At 40.5% G+C, this 20,329-nt stretch overlaps 1 protein-coding gene and 1 long non-coding RNA gene across 11 annotated transcripts in view; one reads left to right on the top strand and one right to left on the bottom strand.

Annotated features, from left to right (window-relative positions):
* Window positions 1–20,329, bottom strand: part of cacna1g (calcium channel, voltage-dependent, T type, alpha 1G subunit) — a 207,819-nt gene that overhangs the window by 123,371 nt on the left and 64,119 nt on the right. For all 10 annotated transcript variants that reach the window (XM_004557531.5, XM_023153368.3, XM_023153369.3 and 7 more), the window contains exons 4-8: window positions 11,865–12,024; window positions 7,795–8,089; window positions 7,181–7,273; window positions 5,861–6,728; window positions 4,007–4,407 (exon numbers count right to left, since the gene is read on the bottom strand). In XM_004557531.5, coding sequence (XP_004557588.3) covers window positions 4,007–4,407; window positions 5,861–6,728; window positions 7,181–7,273; window positions 7,795–8,089; window positions 11,865–12,024 — 1,817 coding nt within the window. The remainder of the gene's footprint in view (window positions 1–4,006; window positions 4,408–5,860; window positions 6,729–7,180; window positions 7,274–7,794; window positions 8,090–11,864; window positions 12,025–20,329) is intronic.
* LOC143419788 (uncharacterized) overlaps window positions 17,958–20,329 on the top strand; it is a 34,159-nt gene continuing 31,787 nt past the window's right edge. Inside the window, exon 1 of the long non-coding RNA XR_013099795.1 lies at window positions 17,958–18,022. This is a non-coding gene — a long non-coding RNA (uncharacterized LOC143419788). The remainder of the gene's footprint in view (window positions 18,023–20,329) is intronic.

Below are 20,329 nucleotides of genomic sequence, written 5' to 3'. Positions count from 1 at the left end.
AATCCAAAAGTCCAGCCTAAAGGTAATAAATGCATAAACTAATGTTTCAGCATCACTCCGAGACAGGATGTTTCTAAATGAAATGAAACATTTCAGTGTGGATATGTTTTAAATTAACTTAAAACACTTTATTTTTTTACTTTCTAATAAATTGCACATCATGCTGACTCCAGAGTTGTTACAGGATATAATCTGAAGGTGTTTATTGCAGTTTAGACAAACCAGCAACATTTGATGAGGATATTTATGATTTTGTTTAACTGCCTCCACATGACGAGAAATTAAATAATCAGAAATATTGTCTTTTAACTTTTGCACTACAGATTGATTTGTTCAACCTCATGAAAATGCTTCATCTTCCTCCAAAATGTAATAGACAAAATATGAACTTACGCAGTACTAAGTGCAGTAGGTGAAAATTCAGGAGACTTTCTGCCCGTCAAACTAGTTTTAACAGGAAAAATGGCAGCATGAGGTACACACTCAAAACTCCAGGAAGAAACTTGGCTGGAGGATGTATGGAAATTGAAAGGCAGCCTCTCCTCCATATGGACAGAGTTACAGAGGAAAAGGAGGCTTAGTGATCTTTGTGGCTATTGGATGTCGATGGGCTTACAATCAATGAAGCGTCTCACTAAAGTCTTCAGCTGCCTGTCTGGAGACTGGAGGGATCCATGTTACCCAAACTAGAAAAGAGCACTTGAGAAAGAAGTGAAAAGGTTGAAGAGGACAAAAAAAGGCAGGGGAGAGGCTGACGCAGAACAGAGAAGAAAGGAAATAAAAGAGGTGGAGGTGAACAAAAGCGAGCAAAAAGTGAAAAAGCAAAAAGAGGTTGATGGAGGCTAATAGGTCTACAGAGGAGGAAGAAAAGAGGAAGCAGTACAACCAGAATTAGAAAAAAAAAGCTATGAGCAAGAGCACGAGAGGAAAAGTCAGGAGGAAAAAAAAACGATGAAGGGAAAGTAGAAACTAGAAAGCTATAAAACTTCCTGCGTGTGTGTGTGTGTCTCTGACATCTGGATATGTTTATAGGCACTGGGTCAGTGACCGAAAGTAACCCCCTAAAACCTGGCTAGGCTTCAATCTCCTACTACACACCCACACACACAATACTTGTGTCCCTAGTGTTATATAACTTTACACCAAAACCGCACGTGCCAAAAACATAACCCAACACAATAGCCTCAAACACAATACATACCCCAAACCTGAAAGCTGCACTTGGCAAACTTCTTTATGTCCTCTATAAAAAAAATACTCATGAGAACATCAGAGGAGGAAATAAGACACCACAAGACAACTTTTTTTCCCATTTTAGTAGAAATTGAATTGTAAATCATGAACGCTAATGCAACTAATATCCAGGACTAGCATTTTGCTTTGCCAAATACCTTTTGAAATGTATTCAGTGCCTGTATGGAGTTGGCAACAAAAATAACTGAAGAAGAATGGAAACAGATGTTTAATGAGATTCATGAAGCTACCAATCTTTAATTTTGAGGGAATTTGCTTGGAAAATAAACATGACACAGTTGTTGACCCTGGAAATTACTTCTAATTATAGCAGGAGTTTAAATTCTCAACACTAGAGAAACTGTAGTGAAAGCAATGCAAATTACTGGCATAATATTTAGTCATGCAAATGATCAGAAACCAGTTTGTACAGAAGGTGTTTTTTTCTCTCATATATAAAGAGTACAGTTTGTGTGTGTGTGTGTGTGTCTATGAAAATAATAAAGCTGTACTCAGTGTATGCAACACTTTGTGTTTTTGTATTTTAATTAAATTTCTTTTTTAATGAACTTTAATATTAGGCGGATAAAATGTGTTTATTAGTAAAGCTTTGGTAAGGCAAAAAATATCAAAACATAGATGATAGAAGTCTTGAGCAACCTCTCATGTCTTTATATTTTGCTTTAATTGGAGATTATGTATTATGTATTGGAATTTCAGGAGCGGGACCACGCCTCCAAACGCGCTCCTTCCGGTTGTCATCTATATAGGTTCCCCCCAGTTCTGCAAACTGTTCATTCTCGTTTACGTGCCCCACCCTCCCTCCCTCCTTGTTCTCAATTCTTTAACTTCTTCACTCCTATTTAGTACATGGGGATCTGCCAGGCCCAGGAGCCGTCGCCAGTCCCCTTCGAAGCCTTCTCCAAACCGCAGCTCAATTCATGTCCAAGCATTCACCTTTACCTACTAAAACGCTGTCAAACCTAAAATGAGGACGTGGGCCCAGCTAGTGAAATGCTATTTTGTTTGTTAAGCCACTTAACAATAACTCATTTAAGTAGAAAAAGGGCAGCTAACTCAAGGGATTTAACCACGCAGGTAGAGTAGTGCAGAAATGGTTGTCGCACTGTAAGGTTCTTTTCTCTCCACGGAGCAACACTGGAGCTCTGTGAGAGTGACCATTGGGTTCTTGGTCACCTCCCTGACTAAGGCCCTTCTACTTCAATTGCTTAGATTGGCTGGGTGGTCAGCTCCTGGAAGACTCCTGGTGGTTCCAAACTTCTTCCATTTAACTGATGATGGAGGCCACTGCGCTCATTTGGACTGCCAATGGTGCAGAAATTTTTCTGTACCCTTTCCCAGATCTGTGCCTCGTTACAATCCTGTCTCAGAGGTCTAACGGACAATTCCTTGGACTTCATGGCTTGGTCAACAATGGGATCTTATATAGACAGGTGTGTGCTTTACCAAATCATAACCAATCAACTGACTTTACCATAGGTGGACGCCAATCAAGTTGTAGAAACATCTGACAGATGATCAGTGGAAACAGGATGCACCTGAGCTCACTTTTGAGTGTCACAGCAAAGGCTGTGAATACTTTAAGTACATGTTATATATTTTTAATATAATTTTTTGCTTTGTCATTATGGGAAATTTGAGGTGAAAAATGAGCTGAATCCATTTTGGAATAAGACTGCAGCATGACAAAATGTGGAACAAGTGAGGCTCTGTGAATACTTTCAGGATGCACTGGGCCAGTACAAAGAACCAGTATGAGCATTTTCCTGATACCTCTTTTAAACTCTGTAACCTCAACAGAACTCAATAGACTCCACTCAGAGAAATCATCTGCAAAAGATCAAATGTTATACTGACACAGAAAAAGAGGATCAGTTACATCATTACTAATAGACACAACAGTATCAATGCCAATAAAAGTCTGCAGTACAACTGCATTAATATAAATACACACAGTTGGTTGGAGCTGTGACAAAGCACTTTATGTGCTGCATATTTGACAATGAAAAGATTGACTGTAACTTAATTAACAGACAGCTTAAGAATAAGCTCAAAGAATGACTAAGCTCAGTGTGACCACTCATTGCGTTCAGCAGATATCCTTTGTTTTTCCTCACAGAAACTTAAAACAGACTGGATTCACACCTGGGCAACATCTGATCATACTGAATGTCAGACCATATCCAGATGTGGTCTTCCGAGCATGTTGGATGTATTTACACCTTACATTAGCATCCATTATTCGTAATCCAGACTAGCTATCGCTAGCGCATGTTGCATGTGAATATCAGGTGTGAATTGGGTCAAAGAGACAGCAGCGCAGGGATAAAAACAACCAAACAGCAGATTGAGAGGGAAAGAGTGAGAACATCTGACGTCAGATGTTGCTGGGCCTTCCCTACCCGTTAAATCACCCCTTTACTTTCCTCCCTCTCTCACTCTGTCTCTTTCCGTTTTCTCTCTCACATGGCTGTAATTATGCTCATGTAAACAAATGAGACCAGAGAGAGACATCAGGAATTCCAGTTGGGCCTGTGGGAGCGGTGTTGCTTGCAAAATCGCACAGAATGACACACGCACACACAGAGGATGTACAAGTCAAACTAATACTTTCCTACAATCGTTCTCTATCTGCGTGACTATATGCATCAGGATACTTCACATTTCCACAGAGAAATTTTTCAAGGCATTTGAATATCACAGCACAGCAACTGCACATCCTTTTGTTGAAGAGAAAAACACATTAACTAACCTGCTCATGGTACTCGATTCCCATGCTCAGAGTATTGATCAGAATCGCAATCATAATCCCTCGGCCAAAGTACTTGCTGTCCACGATCTTCCGGAAAGTGTCGCACACCAACCTCCAGAAGTGAACAACCTTGGCGGCCGTTTTCCCCAGCCTCTGGTGCTTCTTTTTGGGCTGCCGGCTGTCTCTTCTGTCCCTGTGGTGGAGGTCCTGAGTGAACTCGTATACCCCATCACTGTCTGAGTCTCCAGGTGTCTCGTTGCCCTCGGTCCCGCCCTCCGATTCGTTGGCCAGGGCCTTGGCGCAGTAGGGGCAGCTCTCAGGGTCTAGTGTCAAAGCGGCCGTGTCCATGGCGCTGCTGGTGGTGCTGAGGTCACGGGCTGACAGCTGGCAGGAGAGCTGGGCTGCAATGGAGTAAAAAAGGTCAGATGGAGAAGCTGAGGCAGAGAGAAGGGTACTGCGGTGGAATCAGCATGATTTTGATAAATTACTTAAATGAAGTGGTTTGGACAAATTGTCAGATCCAATGAAAGAGATCGGTTGTGAATGGGAGCATTTTTAGACAGTTGCGTGTGTATCAGGAAAAGTGTGTTTGACGGTGATGGGCAGTGTGTCTGTTGTATGACTAATGCCTCGTCTCTACAGATTCTCTGGCCGCTAGCCAGCCTTTTTCCACCACCTGTACAACCCGAAGAGACCTTAACTGACTTTTGTTTGGCCTAAGACATTTTTTAAAAGTTGACCAAGAGGCAAAAAAAGTTGGCTGGACATGAGGCATTAACATTTATTGACTCTAATTAGCACTCTATCTGCTTGTCATGAAAAGAGCAAAAATCTCTTTCTGGACAGTGTTGTAGCTCGAGGCTTAGTCAGAACAAATCAATACTGCACAGCGCCAAATACATGATTGCAGTTAAAGCAACACAACCACTGGTGTGTTACATCATTTCCTTCAACACCAATATGGAAATTAGCATGGGCTGAGTAAATGAGATAGCAGTGTTTCCCACACAAAGAGTCTTCTCGGGCAGGCTTTCCAGGTATATGAATGGCACCCCAACTACAGTATGTGATGATTAATTTTAGCATATTTTGAATTCTTTCTATCTGTCTGAGAAAACAATGTCATCTGTGATCGATTTACTGCTGGACCATTCCCTGACTCTTATTTTGTTCACTTGCTTGCTAGTCCTGGCCTTTCATGTTTTCTCTGCCAGCTGGCTCCCCGGCCAGGTTACTGTTGTCCTCCAAATCGTTCAGCTGCTACCCCAAAAGGGATCTTATCCATAGCCAGACATACTCCAACTTCACTATCATGGCCTACAGCTGGCAATTGTAGACTTTGTTCTGGTCTGGAGGACCACTGCAAACAGGATGGCCTCTCTAAATACAACCTGCACGTCGACAACTGGTTTGTGTGCAGCCATGCCGAACTCAGAGGGTGCAGAGCAGAAGGGCTACCATTTACCAGCTGCAAAACATGATGGTTTAGTTCAACCGTGTGAGACCTTGGGATCATATCAACTCTCTGTGGATATCAGCTGAGTGGCATCACGGACCGCCACAATAGCAACCTGTCCAGTGAGCCAGGTTGTAGGGAAAACACATGAAGCACCTGGGTTAGGCAGTTAGCAGTAACTAAACTGTCAAAATAAGAGTGAGAAGATTATCCACGAGTAAATTAATTGGAAAATTAAATCATATCAAATCTAATCACTTGTACTTGGTCAGCCAGTCATATATCAGGGTAGCTCACTCAAGTAAATCTAAACCTGTGGATATTCTATTTTTTTCTCCTATTCAGCTCAGCTAACACACAAAAATGTATCTGCATCTGCTGCCTCATTGTGTGTCTACCTGTTGGACTGAGCGGGTCTACCAGACTCGATGGCCTTCTGTCCTGGGGCATTGGTGGAATATTAAGGTTGATGTTCGTCAGGGTGCTAGCTGCAATGCTCCCTCTTCTAGACTCGGCGAGAGCCCGAGCTTGAAGGGTGGGGTAGTTCTTAGGGCCTGGAGCAGCAAAGGGCACAGAGTTCCTCTTAATGGCCCTGGACTTGGGAGCTGGAGCCAAGGAGAAGAAGCCTGGAGCAAATCCAGAGTTGGTGTTGAAAATGCTGCAAACTGAGGATGAATCAGCAGCAGGACTGGACAAAATCGCAAGGTTCATATCAGAAGTTGCTGCTGTCACTGAAGAGGGTAGCGCCACGGCAAGATGCCCACTTCCAGTGTTTGCTATGAGAGTTCCCCCGTTGTTGTTATGAGCCCCACCTTCTGCCTCCCTACTGTCCAAACATCTGGTGCTCCCTCCTCCCCTCACACTACCATTCCCTAGATGGTAGTGGTGGTGGTGCTGGTGATGATGATGCATTATGTGGTGAACTGACACAGACCCCTGCCTGGAGGTCTTTCTCCTTCTCCTCTGGCTGTGGCTGCGTTGGATATCTGTGGCTGGGGGCGAGGCAGCAATGTGGAGCCCAGCACGACGGGCCAAGAGCCTGCAGATATGGGCCACTTGCTTGGCCCCCTTGCGGATGATGTGAACCAAGTACTTGAGGAGCTCGTCATAGCAGGAGCCTGGCTCGGATAGGGATGCCAGAGTGCTGGCGTTGGACATGAAGCGCACTCGTTGTTCCTTCATCAGCTGGCTCTCCCTCTGCTTGGTCTCTGAGAACTGAGTGGCAATGACCACCAGGCACAGGTTGATCATGAAGAACGAGCCAATCTAAGGGGAAAGAGAGATGATATTGTTACTGAGGTCTGAAGAATGAAGACTACAGAGAGAACGTTGTTTGAAAGATGTGTTGACCCAGGTAGTTGTTAGCATTAGCAATTAGCTCTGCTAATCTGAATAATTCAGCTGGACCTCTACTTAATGTTATGCTGTTGGGGCTTTTTCAGTTATGTTACATACTATGTTACTTAGCATCTGTCTACACTTGTACAGTTTGTGGATAGAGATTACCAAGCTTGGTAACCATTAGCTAATATCTTAGCACCCCACCCTCTTGTCCAAATATGCTAGCAGCTGCAAAAATTTTAATATTGAGGCTTAAACCATTGGGTCATATCACAGTACTTATGTCCATCTTGTGTACAGCCTACATTCACACATGATCGGTGGATGCTCACACCCCCAGTTGACCCTCTTCTTCAGTCGTGTGCAGATATACTTACAATGATGAGCAGGATGAAGTAGATGAAGTTGTAGAAGGAGTGAGCATCCATCACAAAGTACATGATGTCCACCCAGCCTTCCAGGGTAATCACCTAAAAATGAACACCAGGAGTTAAGTACATACAAACATAAAAAAAAAAAATTGAAAGAAGAAACCAAATAAAGAATGGAATTTAAAAATAGAAATTGAAAGAGGACATATTTCCCAGTGCTATAAAAACCAGGACTCAGCATAAGAGTAATCCTCCAACATTTATGTTGTTTGTTTTGCCCCATGCAGGCTGAACATCTTCAGTCTGGCTCTCTAAAAATACCCGTCCCCCAGCAAGACAACTATGACTGAATACTCTAACAAAATGTTATTCAGATGATGTGAAGATAGCAAAGAAATGGTGTGGAAAAAATAAGCTGCAGTCTGATTGTGCGATGTTGGTGACCTGCTAATCCTCTAAGCCCTCTTTCTCTGATAGACTAGCCCAGGGGTAATTAGGCTCCATTTCTCCCTCTTCATCTCCATTTTGGATTACAGGATTGTGCATGGGCCAAATCGTACTGTATGTTGCCACTGCAGAAAAACTATTTTGGTATCTTCAAATCCGACCATTTGTCCTACCTGAAAGATGGCGATCCAAGCATAGCAGATGTTATCAAAGTTGATGGCTCCCTTGAAGGGGTTGATCAGACCAGCAGAGCAGTTGGTATAATACTGGTTCCAGTTGACGCAGGTGGTGTTGTCAGTGCTGTTATAAGAGTCAATATCCAGGGTGCACTCCAGGCCCCCCTCCTCATACAGCTTGGGAATCGAGCTACAGTCCCTCATGCCGTTGTCTCGGGGTTGAGAGCAGATGAAGGGGTTCTCGTCGTCGTTTTCAGTGTGGTAGTACTTTCCCAGCTCCAAAGACAGAGGGCTTGCATGAGGAAGAAGGGGAAATATTAGTATGGACTTCAGATTGCATTAACTCACAGAAAAATCAGGACTAAATTAAAATGGCAGTGAGTTGGCCAAAAGACCCCGCAACATCAGACAGACCCCAACAAAACCCCAGCAATTAAATAATCCAGAATCAGGGTCAGGGAGCTGCAGCTATCTGGTGCAACCAGTTGGGAATGAAGGGAAAGACAAGAGAGCATATTTTAATAATCACTAATGTTGGTTAAACTTCTATATGCAATAGTGATTTATAAGTATATGGAGAGCAAAAAGAGCTGAGTGAAAAAGAAACAGTGATGAGAAGCATTCAGGCTTTGCAGCATAACTAGGATATGTACATCTGATCCAGCCCTAACTATAAACTATAAATAAGCAAACCACAAGAAACCCTACAATTTGAGAGTGATGTGTCAAATTTGGATGTTATGGTACTATTAGATTTTTAAAATACAACGGGGCTTGATTATTCAAATCCTTGTATATGAGGAGAAGGATTTCAAAGTCTGTTCTGGATTTAACAGGGAGTCAGTGATGCCCATGTTCCTAATATGGGCAGAATATACCCTTTACTCTCACTGTTAATACTCTTACTGCAGCATTCTGAATCAGCAAAATGGTTCTTAGAGAGACTTTAGAATGACCCGATAATAATGAATTACAATAGTCCATCCTAAAAGTGATAAATCCATCAACTAGTCTTTCAGCATCACTCTGAAACTAGATTTCTTTTTAGATTAAAATATATGTGCAAATGAATAAAGGAAGTCCTACATAGTTGTTTAACATGCGCACTGAAGGACATATCCTGCTCAAACATAACAGATTTCCTCAAGTTTACTGAAGGCTAAAGTAATGCCATCGAGAGTAAGTACCTGGTCAGATGCCATGTTTCTAAGAGGGCCGAGTACAATAACCCCAGTTTTGTCCAAATTTAGAAGTGTTGGCACACAGCATTGAGGATAATAACACTGGAGGAATTGCTTCCATAAACTCAGTTACAGCACTTTCAGAAAGACTATTGTATTATCTACTGTATTTAAATGTATTTCCCAGTGCAGTGTAATTAAATTACAATTATGTGTTTAAATTACACTCTGAGTTGGGTTATATGCACTCTGAAAAAACCCAATAAAGTGTAATAATTTAATGAATCTGTGTCAAGGCTGTCAGCATCAGCGTCTACATGAATGTTAAAGTTACCCAATATTATTCATTTATCTGAACTTAACACTAAATCTAATAAAAGATAAGACAGGTCGATCATATATAAAATAGACAGACATATAGGGTTGTAGAAACAATACTACAAAAGTACTGCAATTAGAAAGAATCACATATTTTAGTCAAAAATAAAACCATGTTTTTTTTCTTCTTTCAAAAGTTAGAAAATCTCATACTAAATGACTGGACCTCAAAAAGTGAGGCAAATAAGATATATATAAATTATAAATGATTCCGAAAGAATTATCATCTTAAAAGTAATGCATAAATTTGAGCAGCTGCATGTTGCAAAACAGCCTGACGAAATATCTCAGGTTAAATATGTGACCTTGAATGTTTCCAAGAAAAAAAAAAGTCCAGAGATGTCTTTCCTCAGGAAATAGTCTTTTTCACATGTATTCAACTGCAGCCTGCATTTATTGTCATAATTGGCGGGACATTTCTAATTTTCCTAATGGTGTTCCTTTTGGACTTTATTATAAGCCCAGCACAATTTTAAGTGGATCAACTTCAAAATCCCAAAGTCTGCAGGTTTTAAATCCATGCAAACACTACAACAGCTGATTCCACTGATTAACACTCATGCAAACAGATTGGAGTAAATAATCAGTGAAGCTAGCTTTAATTGTGTTTGAAATATCCAGGGCCAAATACCCAGGGAGAACCCAGTGTGCACTGGATGAGTTGGATATACAAGAGAATTTGCCTGCTATAACACATCTTGGCATATCTGTTGCAGAACACTCGCCTGTCTGGAATAACTGGTGTGTGTCTGGTGACTCTGTAGTATCTGGCTCATCTGTCAACACACATTCAGTTTTATTAATTGCACTGTAGCATCACATGTTTTGTGTGACTACATATCCACTTATCCACACTCTCTTATTTATATATTCTTAAAATCTGTTTCCCACTTTGGGATGATCTACAGGAGCACTTATTGCTCTGATGAGCTCAGTATGTTGTTCGGTCGATTTATCACACCCTGACATGACGCACGGGTCCACTTCAATAGTCTCGATCATACTAATAAAGAGTTACTGTCAACCAAGCTAACAGCCTGTGCCGAAGCACTAAAATATGTATCAGTGATATGCGTTCAAGAGAAATGGATGCAAGCATTAAAACAGTTATGTTTATGACTTTGGACATTAAAAAAATGACTCGGCTTAGGTGCCATTTTTCTATTGCAATGATAATGATTTTCAAGGTACAAGAGGAATGTCTAAAAATTGACAATGATGATGAGAAAACGAGAAAGAGACAGAGGGAAAAAATGCCTGCATAGCAAAGCCATTATGCATGAACTTCAATTATAGCTGTGAGGAGTTATACATCGAGAGGGAACGATGAGGGCAGGAAGATACAGGGAATATGAATAAGTCATTGGTTTCCATGTTCTATATGCCTGGTTCACATGACGTCTTTCTCATTATTCCCAGGCTTGTCTATCCCATTCATCAATGTGATGAGACTCTGTGATCACAGACCTTTTGACGTAGTTTAGGGTGCTCAGTCAAAGTTCACTCCCCAGATTGACTTCGATCTCCTGCAGAATTATGCTGCAGCAATAGCATCACTTTTCAAGAAAAATAATAAATACATAAAAAAATCCTTCCAGCTTGTGGACCTTTAAATTATTGAGAGAAAGTGGTTAACATGAACCACAGGGTTTAAATCAGCAACACTCACCTCATTTCTTCCATTCTCTACAAATCTAGACAGATAAGAGGTTGGGAATACTGACGACTGATAGCTCTTTCTTGTTGAGTATAAATATCCATTATTAACCTGTAAATAACTGATTATTAATCTGTATCGTTTACGATTTGTTTCGATCAATTTAAAATATTCATATTAAATATTTTAGTGTCTATTGATGTTAATTTTGCAGATTGAAAAATGAGATCTGTCTATTAAAGATTTAATAGAAAGCTTGGCTATTTGTCTGGGTCAAAACTATTCATTTTTTAACAATTAATTGTACTACTACTGTGACATTTGCATAATAAGAGTTGGTGGTTTAAATTCTTAATTGTGCTAATGCAAGTGTGGCTGCATAAAGTCTACTAGCAGTCAATTAGTTACACTTCTTGTTCTCACTATAGTCTCATCTTTGCATGTAGTTGAACAATTTTCAGCCTGTAGAAGGAGGATATATCATTACCATTTTTAGCTAGCTAAAAGGGCTTATTTGGCACTGAAGGTAAAGTAAAATCTAATGCAGGTTGTGGTATTGTTCTCTATACAGGAATTGTTTGATTGTTGGTTTTCTCTGCATTACTGTAGAGTCTTTTCCTTAACAACACAAAATGCCTTTAAGCGACTGTTGCTGTGATTTGGCACTATATAAATACAATTGCATTGAATGGAATTTGGACAAGAAAGCACCAAATGTGTCGAACACCTTGAGAGAACCGTTGTTGTGATTTTGTGCTATATAAATGAAATTTAACTGAATTAAATAGAACTGAATTGAATATAGACAATGCATACATGAGTACAGTAGAGATGGAAAGCATGGTACTCACAAGGAGAAGTTGTCTTCGACGAAGCAGCGGTTTCTGAGCAGGCCAGACCACAGCTGGACACCCACTATGCCAAATATGAAGAAGACGAAGAAGCACAGCAGCAGTACATTACCCAGCATAGGCAAGGTGTCCAGCAGCAGGGTCACAAGGATACGCATACCTGAGAGAAGAGACAAAGCAAAGGTCAAACATCTGTGCAGCACACAGTAGATCCATATAGCTGCATTGTGTGGATCAGGTCTGTTTGAATGGAGAATCCAAGCACTTTCAGTTAAAGAGGCACTGCAGAACGTTTTTCATCGCTGCATATATCCTAGTCAAACAAGTACCATTCACACTAAATGCTGCATAAATCCTGTTTTAACAGACCTGCAGGGACAAGTGCAAAATTTTGTGTTTTATTCATCTGATGAAATGACACACTTTCCAGCAGATGCCGAAGTAGCTTTTTTCAGTTTAATGAAAATGAAACAAAAATGATGAATCACAGAAATAACAGCCTGTTACATGTCATAATCTAGTAAATATAGCCGCTCTGCGCTTTATGTTTTATACTACCAAAACAGGGCTTATTAAAGGACTGTCAAAACACGGTCATTCGTTTTAGGAGACGAAGTACAGTGCTGTGGGTCACTCGTAAACAATATGGGGCCCTTGACAAACAGAAATGATTCAGTGTGTCAGTTTCTCAGGATGAAATTTTTCGCCAGTAAAAAGGTTTTCAGGAAATTGAAATGAACAACTGTAGACCGCCATGTATAGCAGAATTTAATTTTGCCCATCCATTTTTTAAATATATAAAGCACTGCTAATAATGACTTATAAATGGCATGTTGCACTGACAGGACCGATAGCTTTTGTTTTAGTTTTTAGGCTTTTTCCACATTTTTGATGTGAAAAACATAAAGAACTGGGATGGAGGTGGGTTGCAAAGAGGCTTGCAGATGTACAGCAATGTTGGGCAAGCTAAAGCAGCCAATAACTCTTGTTAGAGTTTCCATACAAAGGTATCAGCAGAGCCAGATTGATCTTGTTCTGCCTGAACTGACTCTATGCTCAACAAAATTAACATCATGCAGTTTGACACATAGCTAGCTACTGCCTTTTTATTCCACACATTGTTTATGTTTGCTTTTTTGACAGAATCTAATCACTACATGGCCCACAGTACAACTCGAACACAACGTCTGTTCACAGTAGTATCCGATGATTGTTAATAAAACACTAACTAGGCATTATAGACACTAATATATAGTGTATACACACTACAGTAAGCCCTAATTGGTCCAACACCAGATTGCCAATGTGACAGTGACAATGTCTTTCCAAATTTAGCGAGATGCTATTTAGAAGTGGTGCAAACCAACAGCATGTATTGATCATCAGTGAAATATGTCAAAGTTTCTGCTGCTGAAAAGTACTGTAAGTGCTATAACTGTCCACGATGACACTGGTGTAGCAAAAATCCAAAGTGACATCCCAGTCAGAGCCCCGGACGGCATAAATGCTTAGTAGTTACTAGAAACCTGTCATTTCACTGTGTTGGTGTGCTTAGCAACACCCTTTTAAAATAATGTTTAAAAATATATTTGGAGAAGACACAATGGTCCTGAGTCAAGCGGAAGTAGTTAGCAGTCTGTGAAAGTACCAGCAGGACTCCTACAGTTTGTTCTGAATTAAAGCCACAGTAAAAGACCTGCTTTATTGCCTTTCATACAGTACATCTCTAAATCTGTCTGCTCTGGACAGTGTTCCCTCATGTTTCTGACAACACACACACTTCCTACCGCCTACACACTCCCTCTGCTAACTCTGGCTCTGTCCCTCAGATTTTGATTTGATTTTCACATTGATTTTCTCACTAGCTGTATACTATCCAACCATCTGTTAATCTATCTTACCTAACCTTGTTCAGTTCTCTCTTGTTTTTGCCAATGTGTAATCTCTATTCTCCATCACACTGCTTTGGTTTCCCCTTTTCCCCTCTGTGTCTTTAGTTCCACCTCTGCCTGCCCATCTCTCTGTCTCTCTCTCTCCTTCTCTGGCTGTGTTTTTGAGTCAGGCGTTAATAATGAGGATCATTTTCCTGATCAGGGGTTTTCTGGGTAATTGGATAGGCCGAATCGAAGCCTGCCATTGCAATGGCAGAACTCATTTGATGGCACTGAGGAACAGAGGGCAGAAGGGAAGGACACTGAGTCAATGGAAAGGGCACCAAATAGGCAGAGGGTGGGAAAACGAGATATATGAAATCAAAGGGTTATCTGGTCCCATTAAAAGAAACCAAGGCACTGAGCTCATTAGTTTATTTGGGGGATGCTTTCAAAAGGGCAGGTGCGGATTTGATAAAAGAAAATGTTACAATTTGTTTACTTATAGACACCCTGTAAAAACATGCTAATTTTAAGACTTTTAAAACATTTTGGTATCATTTTGAATGAAATTGTACCAAGGTTGGTTGGTTGGTAGATAGGTAGGTAGGTAGGTAGGTAGATAGATAGATAGATAGATAGATAGATAGATAGATAGATACATACATACATACAGTGGGGCAAAAAAGTATTTAGTCAGCCACCGATTGTGCAAGTTCCCCCACTTAAAATGATGACAGAGGTCAGTAATTTGCACCAGAGGTACACTTCAACTGTGAGAGACAGAATGTGAAAAAAAAATCCATGAATTCACATGGTAGGATTTGTAAAGAATTTATTCGTAAATCAGGGTGGAAAATAAGTATTTGGTCACCTCAAACAAGGAAAATCTCTGGCTCTCACAGACCTGTAACGTCTTCTGTAAGAAGCTTTTCTGTCCCCCACTCGTTACCTGTATGAATGGCACCTGTTTGAACTCATCATCTGTATAAAAGACACCTGTCCACAGCCTCAAACAGTCAGACTCCAAACTCCGCCATGGCCAAGACCAAAGAGCTTTCGAAGGACACCAGGAAAAGTATTGTAGACCTGCACCAGACTGGGAAGAGTGAATCTACAATAGGCAAGCAGCTTGGTGTGAAAAAATCAACTGTGGGAGCAATCATCAGAAAATGGAAGACATACAAGACCACTGATAATCTCCCTCGATCTGGGGCTCCACGCAAGATCTCATCCCGTGGGGTCAAAATGATCATGAGAACGGTGAGCAAAGATCCCAGAACCACACGGGGGGACCTGGTGAATGACCTGCAGAGAGCTGGGACCAAAGTAACAAAGGTCACCATCAGTAACACTACAACGGCAGGGAATCAAATCCCGCAGTGCCAGACGTGTTCCGCTGCTGAAGCCAGTGCATGTCCAGGCCCGTCTGAAGTTTGCCAGAGAGCACATGGATGATACAGCAGATGATTGGGAGAATGTCATGTGGTCAGATGAAACCAAAGTAGAACTTTTTGGTATAAACTCAACTCGTCGTGTTTGGAGGACGAAGAATACTGAGTTGCATCCCAAGAACACCATACCTACTGTGAAGCATGGGGGTGGAAACATCATGCTATGGGGCTGTTTTTCTGCCAAGGGGACAGGACGACTGATCCGTGTTAAGGACAGAATGAATGGGGCCATGTATCGTGAGATTTTGAGCCAAAACCTCCTTCCATCAGTGAGAACTTTGAAGATGAAACGAGGCTGGGTCTTCCAACATGACAATGATCCAAAACACACTGCCCGGGCAACAAAGGAGTGGCTCCGTAAGAAGCATTTGAAAGTCCTGGAGTGGCCTAGCCAGTCTCCAGACCTCAACCCCATAGAAAATCTGTGGTGGGAGTTGAAAGTCCGTGTTGCTCGGCGACAGCCCCAAAACATCACTGCTCTCGAGAAGATCTGCATGGAGGAATGGGCCAAAATACCAGCTACTGTGTGTGCAAACCTGGTAAAGACCTATAGTAAACGTTTGACCTCTGTTATTGCCAACAAAGGTTATGTTACAAAGTATTGAGTTGTATTTTTGTTATTGACCAAATATTTATTTTCCACCCTGATTTACGAATAAATTCTTTACAAATCCTACCATGTGGATTCATGGATTTTTTTTTCACATTCTGTCTCTCACAGTTGAAGTGTACCTCTGGTGCAAATTACTGACCTCTGTCATCATTTTAAGTGGGGGAACTTGCACAATTGGTGGCTGACTAAATACTTTTTTGCCCCACTGTAGATAGATTTCCCATTACAGTTTTGTGTTTAATCACTTTGTGTTTTTTTGCAAATCCTTGATTCCACTTTGTGCTTTTTTAATGTTGCCTCAATTTCAGGCCACACCAGCATCCCATCAGTTATTTACTCTCTCAAGTATACAATGCTGTAGTTTCCCTTTGTCATTATCAGAATATTCATTTCTAGCCAAAGTTTCCATACCTCATTCAAATTGTACATAATCTTCCTTTTTTCCTGTGCATTGTGCTTTGGTTTTGTCATGTATTCGTTTTCACACGTGCCTTGTTGTCTAAACTGACTTGCCACCTGCGTATGACCACAAATATTTTATTTTGGATTTGACTCAGCCTCCTGGTAGCAGCATAGCGTCCTGCTGGCTTTATATCAGTTTTGGCACATTATTGCCACCTTGTAAATTGGACTGTGGATTATAGTGTTGTCTGATCCAAAACGGCATGGATGCAGCTGCATTGTGTGATCTAAATGTGCATAGAAATTAAAATAGCATTATTTTGGTCTACAATGCTAAAAGTATTTAAAACCCCAAATATATGAATGTAAGAACATTTTATAATTTTTAAAGACTAGTGCCAGTTTTCAGGACATTTCAGGATGATGAACCATCTTGTTCTTTAATAAGTAATGAATTAATAAAATGTCAACATTTCAGCAAACTCATTTAAAATTTGGGCCAGTGATATTTTCATAGTGAATTTTAGGTATGTAAGAATCTCCCTTCTTTAAAAAACTGCAGTGTTTTACCATTAAGAACTGACCATACAGATAAAAAAAAATCAAAGCAAAATAATTCAGTTAGTTGATTTCAAATTTTATCTATACAGCGCCAAACAACAACAACAGTTGCCTCAAGGCGCTTTATATTGTGAGGTAAAAACCCAGCAATAACACAAAGAACTCTCCAAATTTCTCTGCTCGCTTGAAATACTTGTAAAGATCCTGAAACCTAAATGTTTTAATCTGAACCGGACGAGTGAGATGAAAAGGCTGTCAGGAGTCTATCCCAGCTACCAGAGGGTGAGAGGCGGGATACACCCTGGACAGGTTGTCAGTTCTATCATGTGATGTTATTTATGGGTCCTTAATAACATACTACGACAATGCAGTTTACAAGACAACACATTACTTGTTTACACTCTGCCTGCTCGGATCTGGTTGTTATGTTTGTGCCGTTCCAAAACTTCCAAACTTTCCTCTAGCAGATAAACTAGTCAACATCAACACTTACAGCATGATTGAAGGGTGTTTCTTCCATCTCTGCTTTACTTTTTAAATTTGTCTTTATTAGCTGTGATGAATGTGGATACCAGTATATTGGCAAACAGCTAACATTAAGTTATAATATTGAGAAAGTTAGAATATTTCTCTGCTGAGAAATCAGTTGGGCTCTACTTCAAAATATTAAAGGGTAATCAGAAAAAATGAGCAATTTCCAAGTTAAAATCCCATCAGATGTGTTAGGAGCAAAAAAAAAAATGGGAATATGAGATGAAATGAAAAACAAACTAATGAATCAAAGTGGGTTTCCCTTGACATCTTCATGGTTCTTTTTTTAAATATACATATATCAGGAATACTTTAAAGTGTGATTTGGAGGAGATCCACTGTCAGAATACACAGTAAAGTCTTTGCTTGTGTCCATATCCACTAAAATCTCCTCTGGTCTGGAGTGAAAGTGCATGCATTTACCATTCCTGTTTTAAAGTTGGCGAAATTTCATCCTTTTCATGTTTAGACGACTGCGCCATCTGAGACTGACACAGCAAACTGCATCAGAAACTTTTCACATCTTCAGCTCTGAGTTTGTTTTTCGTTTCAGTTTTTTTTTGTTTAATCGGGTGCACACTGACAGATTTTATTTTTTTTCCCGTGTTGACAGATGGGAGGAAATCCAAGAAGGAGTTTGCGGACTTTCTCAGATCTGGAGAACAAAATGAGCCACAGCCCGTCAAGAGAGGCAGGGGGAGAAATGAAGGGAGGAGAGGAGCAAAGGTAAGGCACAAGAGAATGAGTGACAGTGCTGAACATTTGCAGGATAACTTGCGTGTTTCGCAGACACTGGAGAAAAATCCAGGAGCTGTGAAATCCAGCTAAAATTGAAAAGTGACAGCAGAGAAAGCCTGGAAACTTGAATGGTACTTGAAAAGCACGGTTCCGTTTGTGTAATAGCTGCCACATTACACACTGGACGCGGTAGCAGCATAAATAGCATTTACCATCACGGCGCAAGATGAGAGGCGTAAAGAAATTATCTGCGATGCTCCACTCATCGTGCAAGTTATTAAATACGGCTCTGCAGGGCTGTTTACAAGAGAAACATCCTGTCATGATTCAAGGGAAGCGATCCAGTGCAGGGAGTTATGTAAAAATGAAGGCATGACTCACTGCCTGTGGCCATTTGTAGCCACTTGCCCTTTGGTGGGAGACACCTTCATCACGACTGCCTGAACTGCCTGAAAATATACGGATTCATTCAGAGGTGTGAGGGCCCATACGCTCTGAGAGACCCGAGTCAAAAGGTAAATCTACCCCGTGTTTCCCTGTGTTTGGTCATTGCAGACACACACACACACACACACACACACACACACACACACACACACACACACACACACGCACACACACACGCACACACACACACACACACACACACAGAGTGCACATTAAGCAGCGACTCCTTCATGTGATCGCTCTCAGAGAGTAATGTGCTGAGCTGTGAGGATGCTGCTTAGCTGTGCCTGAGTTAGCAACAGCAGCTGGGATTAGTGTCCAGACAATGACGGGCTTTATATGCTGTGATTCAGAGCAGCAGTACTACACATCTGCATCTGAGATTTCTATAACTGACACAGCTCAGACTTACACACCCACAAGACTTGTTATCATCATTATTTTAACAGACCTTCGTGGGATTCTGTGAAGTGGATAAATGTGTGAAAGTATAATGGTTACAACATTGAAAAATGCTGGAAGATAAATATCAATAATGTTAAAAACAAAAATTTAATATGTTCATTTTGAAATGCCCTCATTTACATTTAGAGTCATCATGTGGAAATATGTTTGTAAAGCACACACATGCGCACACAAATAAAAACATTGTTACAATTATTTACTTAACTACTTCAAATTACATTGTCCTGCAGATTTTCAGGTAGGTTGTCCAAATGGTGTTGTCCTGTTCCAGCAGAGTTTATGTAATCATCTTTTTAGAAGTCCATACAGTTCCCATCATAGCAGGACAGGTATGAAAAGGTAATGTAGTTACAACTGAACATTTTGCACTGAGACTGATAGGTGATATTAGCTAAAAAGGGTCAATAACTTCAATGAGTGGAAACAAAACTAGTCTAGTAGTGAGTTTTAATCAATCAGTTATTGCTAACATGACAAGATACATAGACGTTACTAACCAAGCATTCATCCAGCTATAAAGTGGCTATATTTGTCAGAACCCCGTGCAGTACCAGTTATGATAGATTAAATATGTAATATATAGCAGTGCTTTTGTTTGTTTGTTATTTTGCTTTTTGCATATTCATATAATCTATTGTATAATTGTACATGCTTGTGCTGCATTCACAGTGAGGCTCATTATTTCCAAGAAACTAAATGTTGTCTTGGAGTCATGAAAGAGCTACGTGAACTTGGTTATTTCAATTGGAGAGAAAAAACCACCAAAAGACAAAAAGACTGTTCATAGAAGAAGGACGTACCATCATGATGTCACTGGTTTCTAAACACTGCATTTTGAAGTCAATGTTTTGGCACCTAGTTAGAAAGCATGTGTTCTCAATTTTCAGTAACAAAAAAAATCTACTTAAATGAAGAAAACTTTATCTGTATCTTTGAAAATTACATTTGGGGACTTGTTTTCAGAGCTAGCCTCAAGTGGTCACGAAGGGAACCGCAGCTTCGGGCACTTTGGGTTCTCACATACAGTGAGAGTGCAACACATTACAACACATTCATCACATTAACCATCTTAGAATTGCTGTAGTCATCGGCAAACATATTAATGTTATTCAAGTATGGTATGTGAAGGGTTTTTCTTTTCTCTCTTTCTTTCTTTTTTTAAAATATAGTCTAAATATGTCCGGAGTATGATCAAAACCAGAAGAGTCTCAGAGCTGGTACGCCTGTAATGGCTGAACATTAAAGAAGTCAGCTTTGAGCGATTGGTATTTGGAACAGGCGTGATGGCAGTTAGGAAGCCATTTAGCCAGAAGTAAGACGACATAAAGTATTTGAAGTGGCAACAGTTTGTTTTGCAGAGTGCTATTGTGAGAGGAGTATAAA

The sequence above is a fragment of the Maylandia zebra genome, linkage group LG8 (genome assembly GCF_041146795.1).
Source record: "Maylandia zebra isolate NMK-2024a linkage group LG8, Mzebra_GT3a, whole genome shotgun sequence".
In the NCBI taxonomy this organism is placed as follows: Eukaryota; Metazoa; Chordata; class Actinopteri; order Cichliformes; family Cichlidae; genus Maylandia; species Maylandia zebra.
Note: the sequence above shows the minus strand (reverse complement) of the source record. Positions and strands in the feature narration are given on the sequence as shown.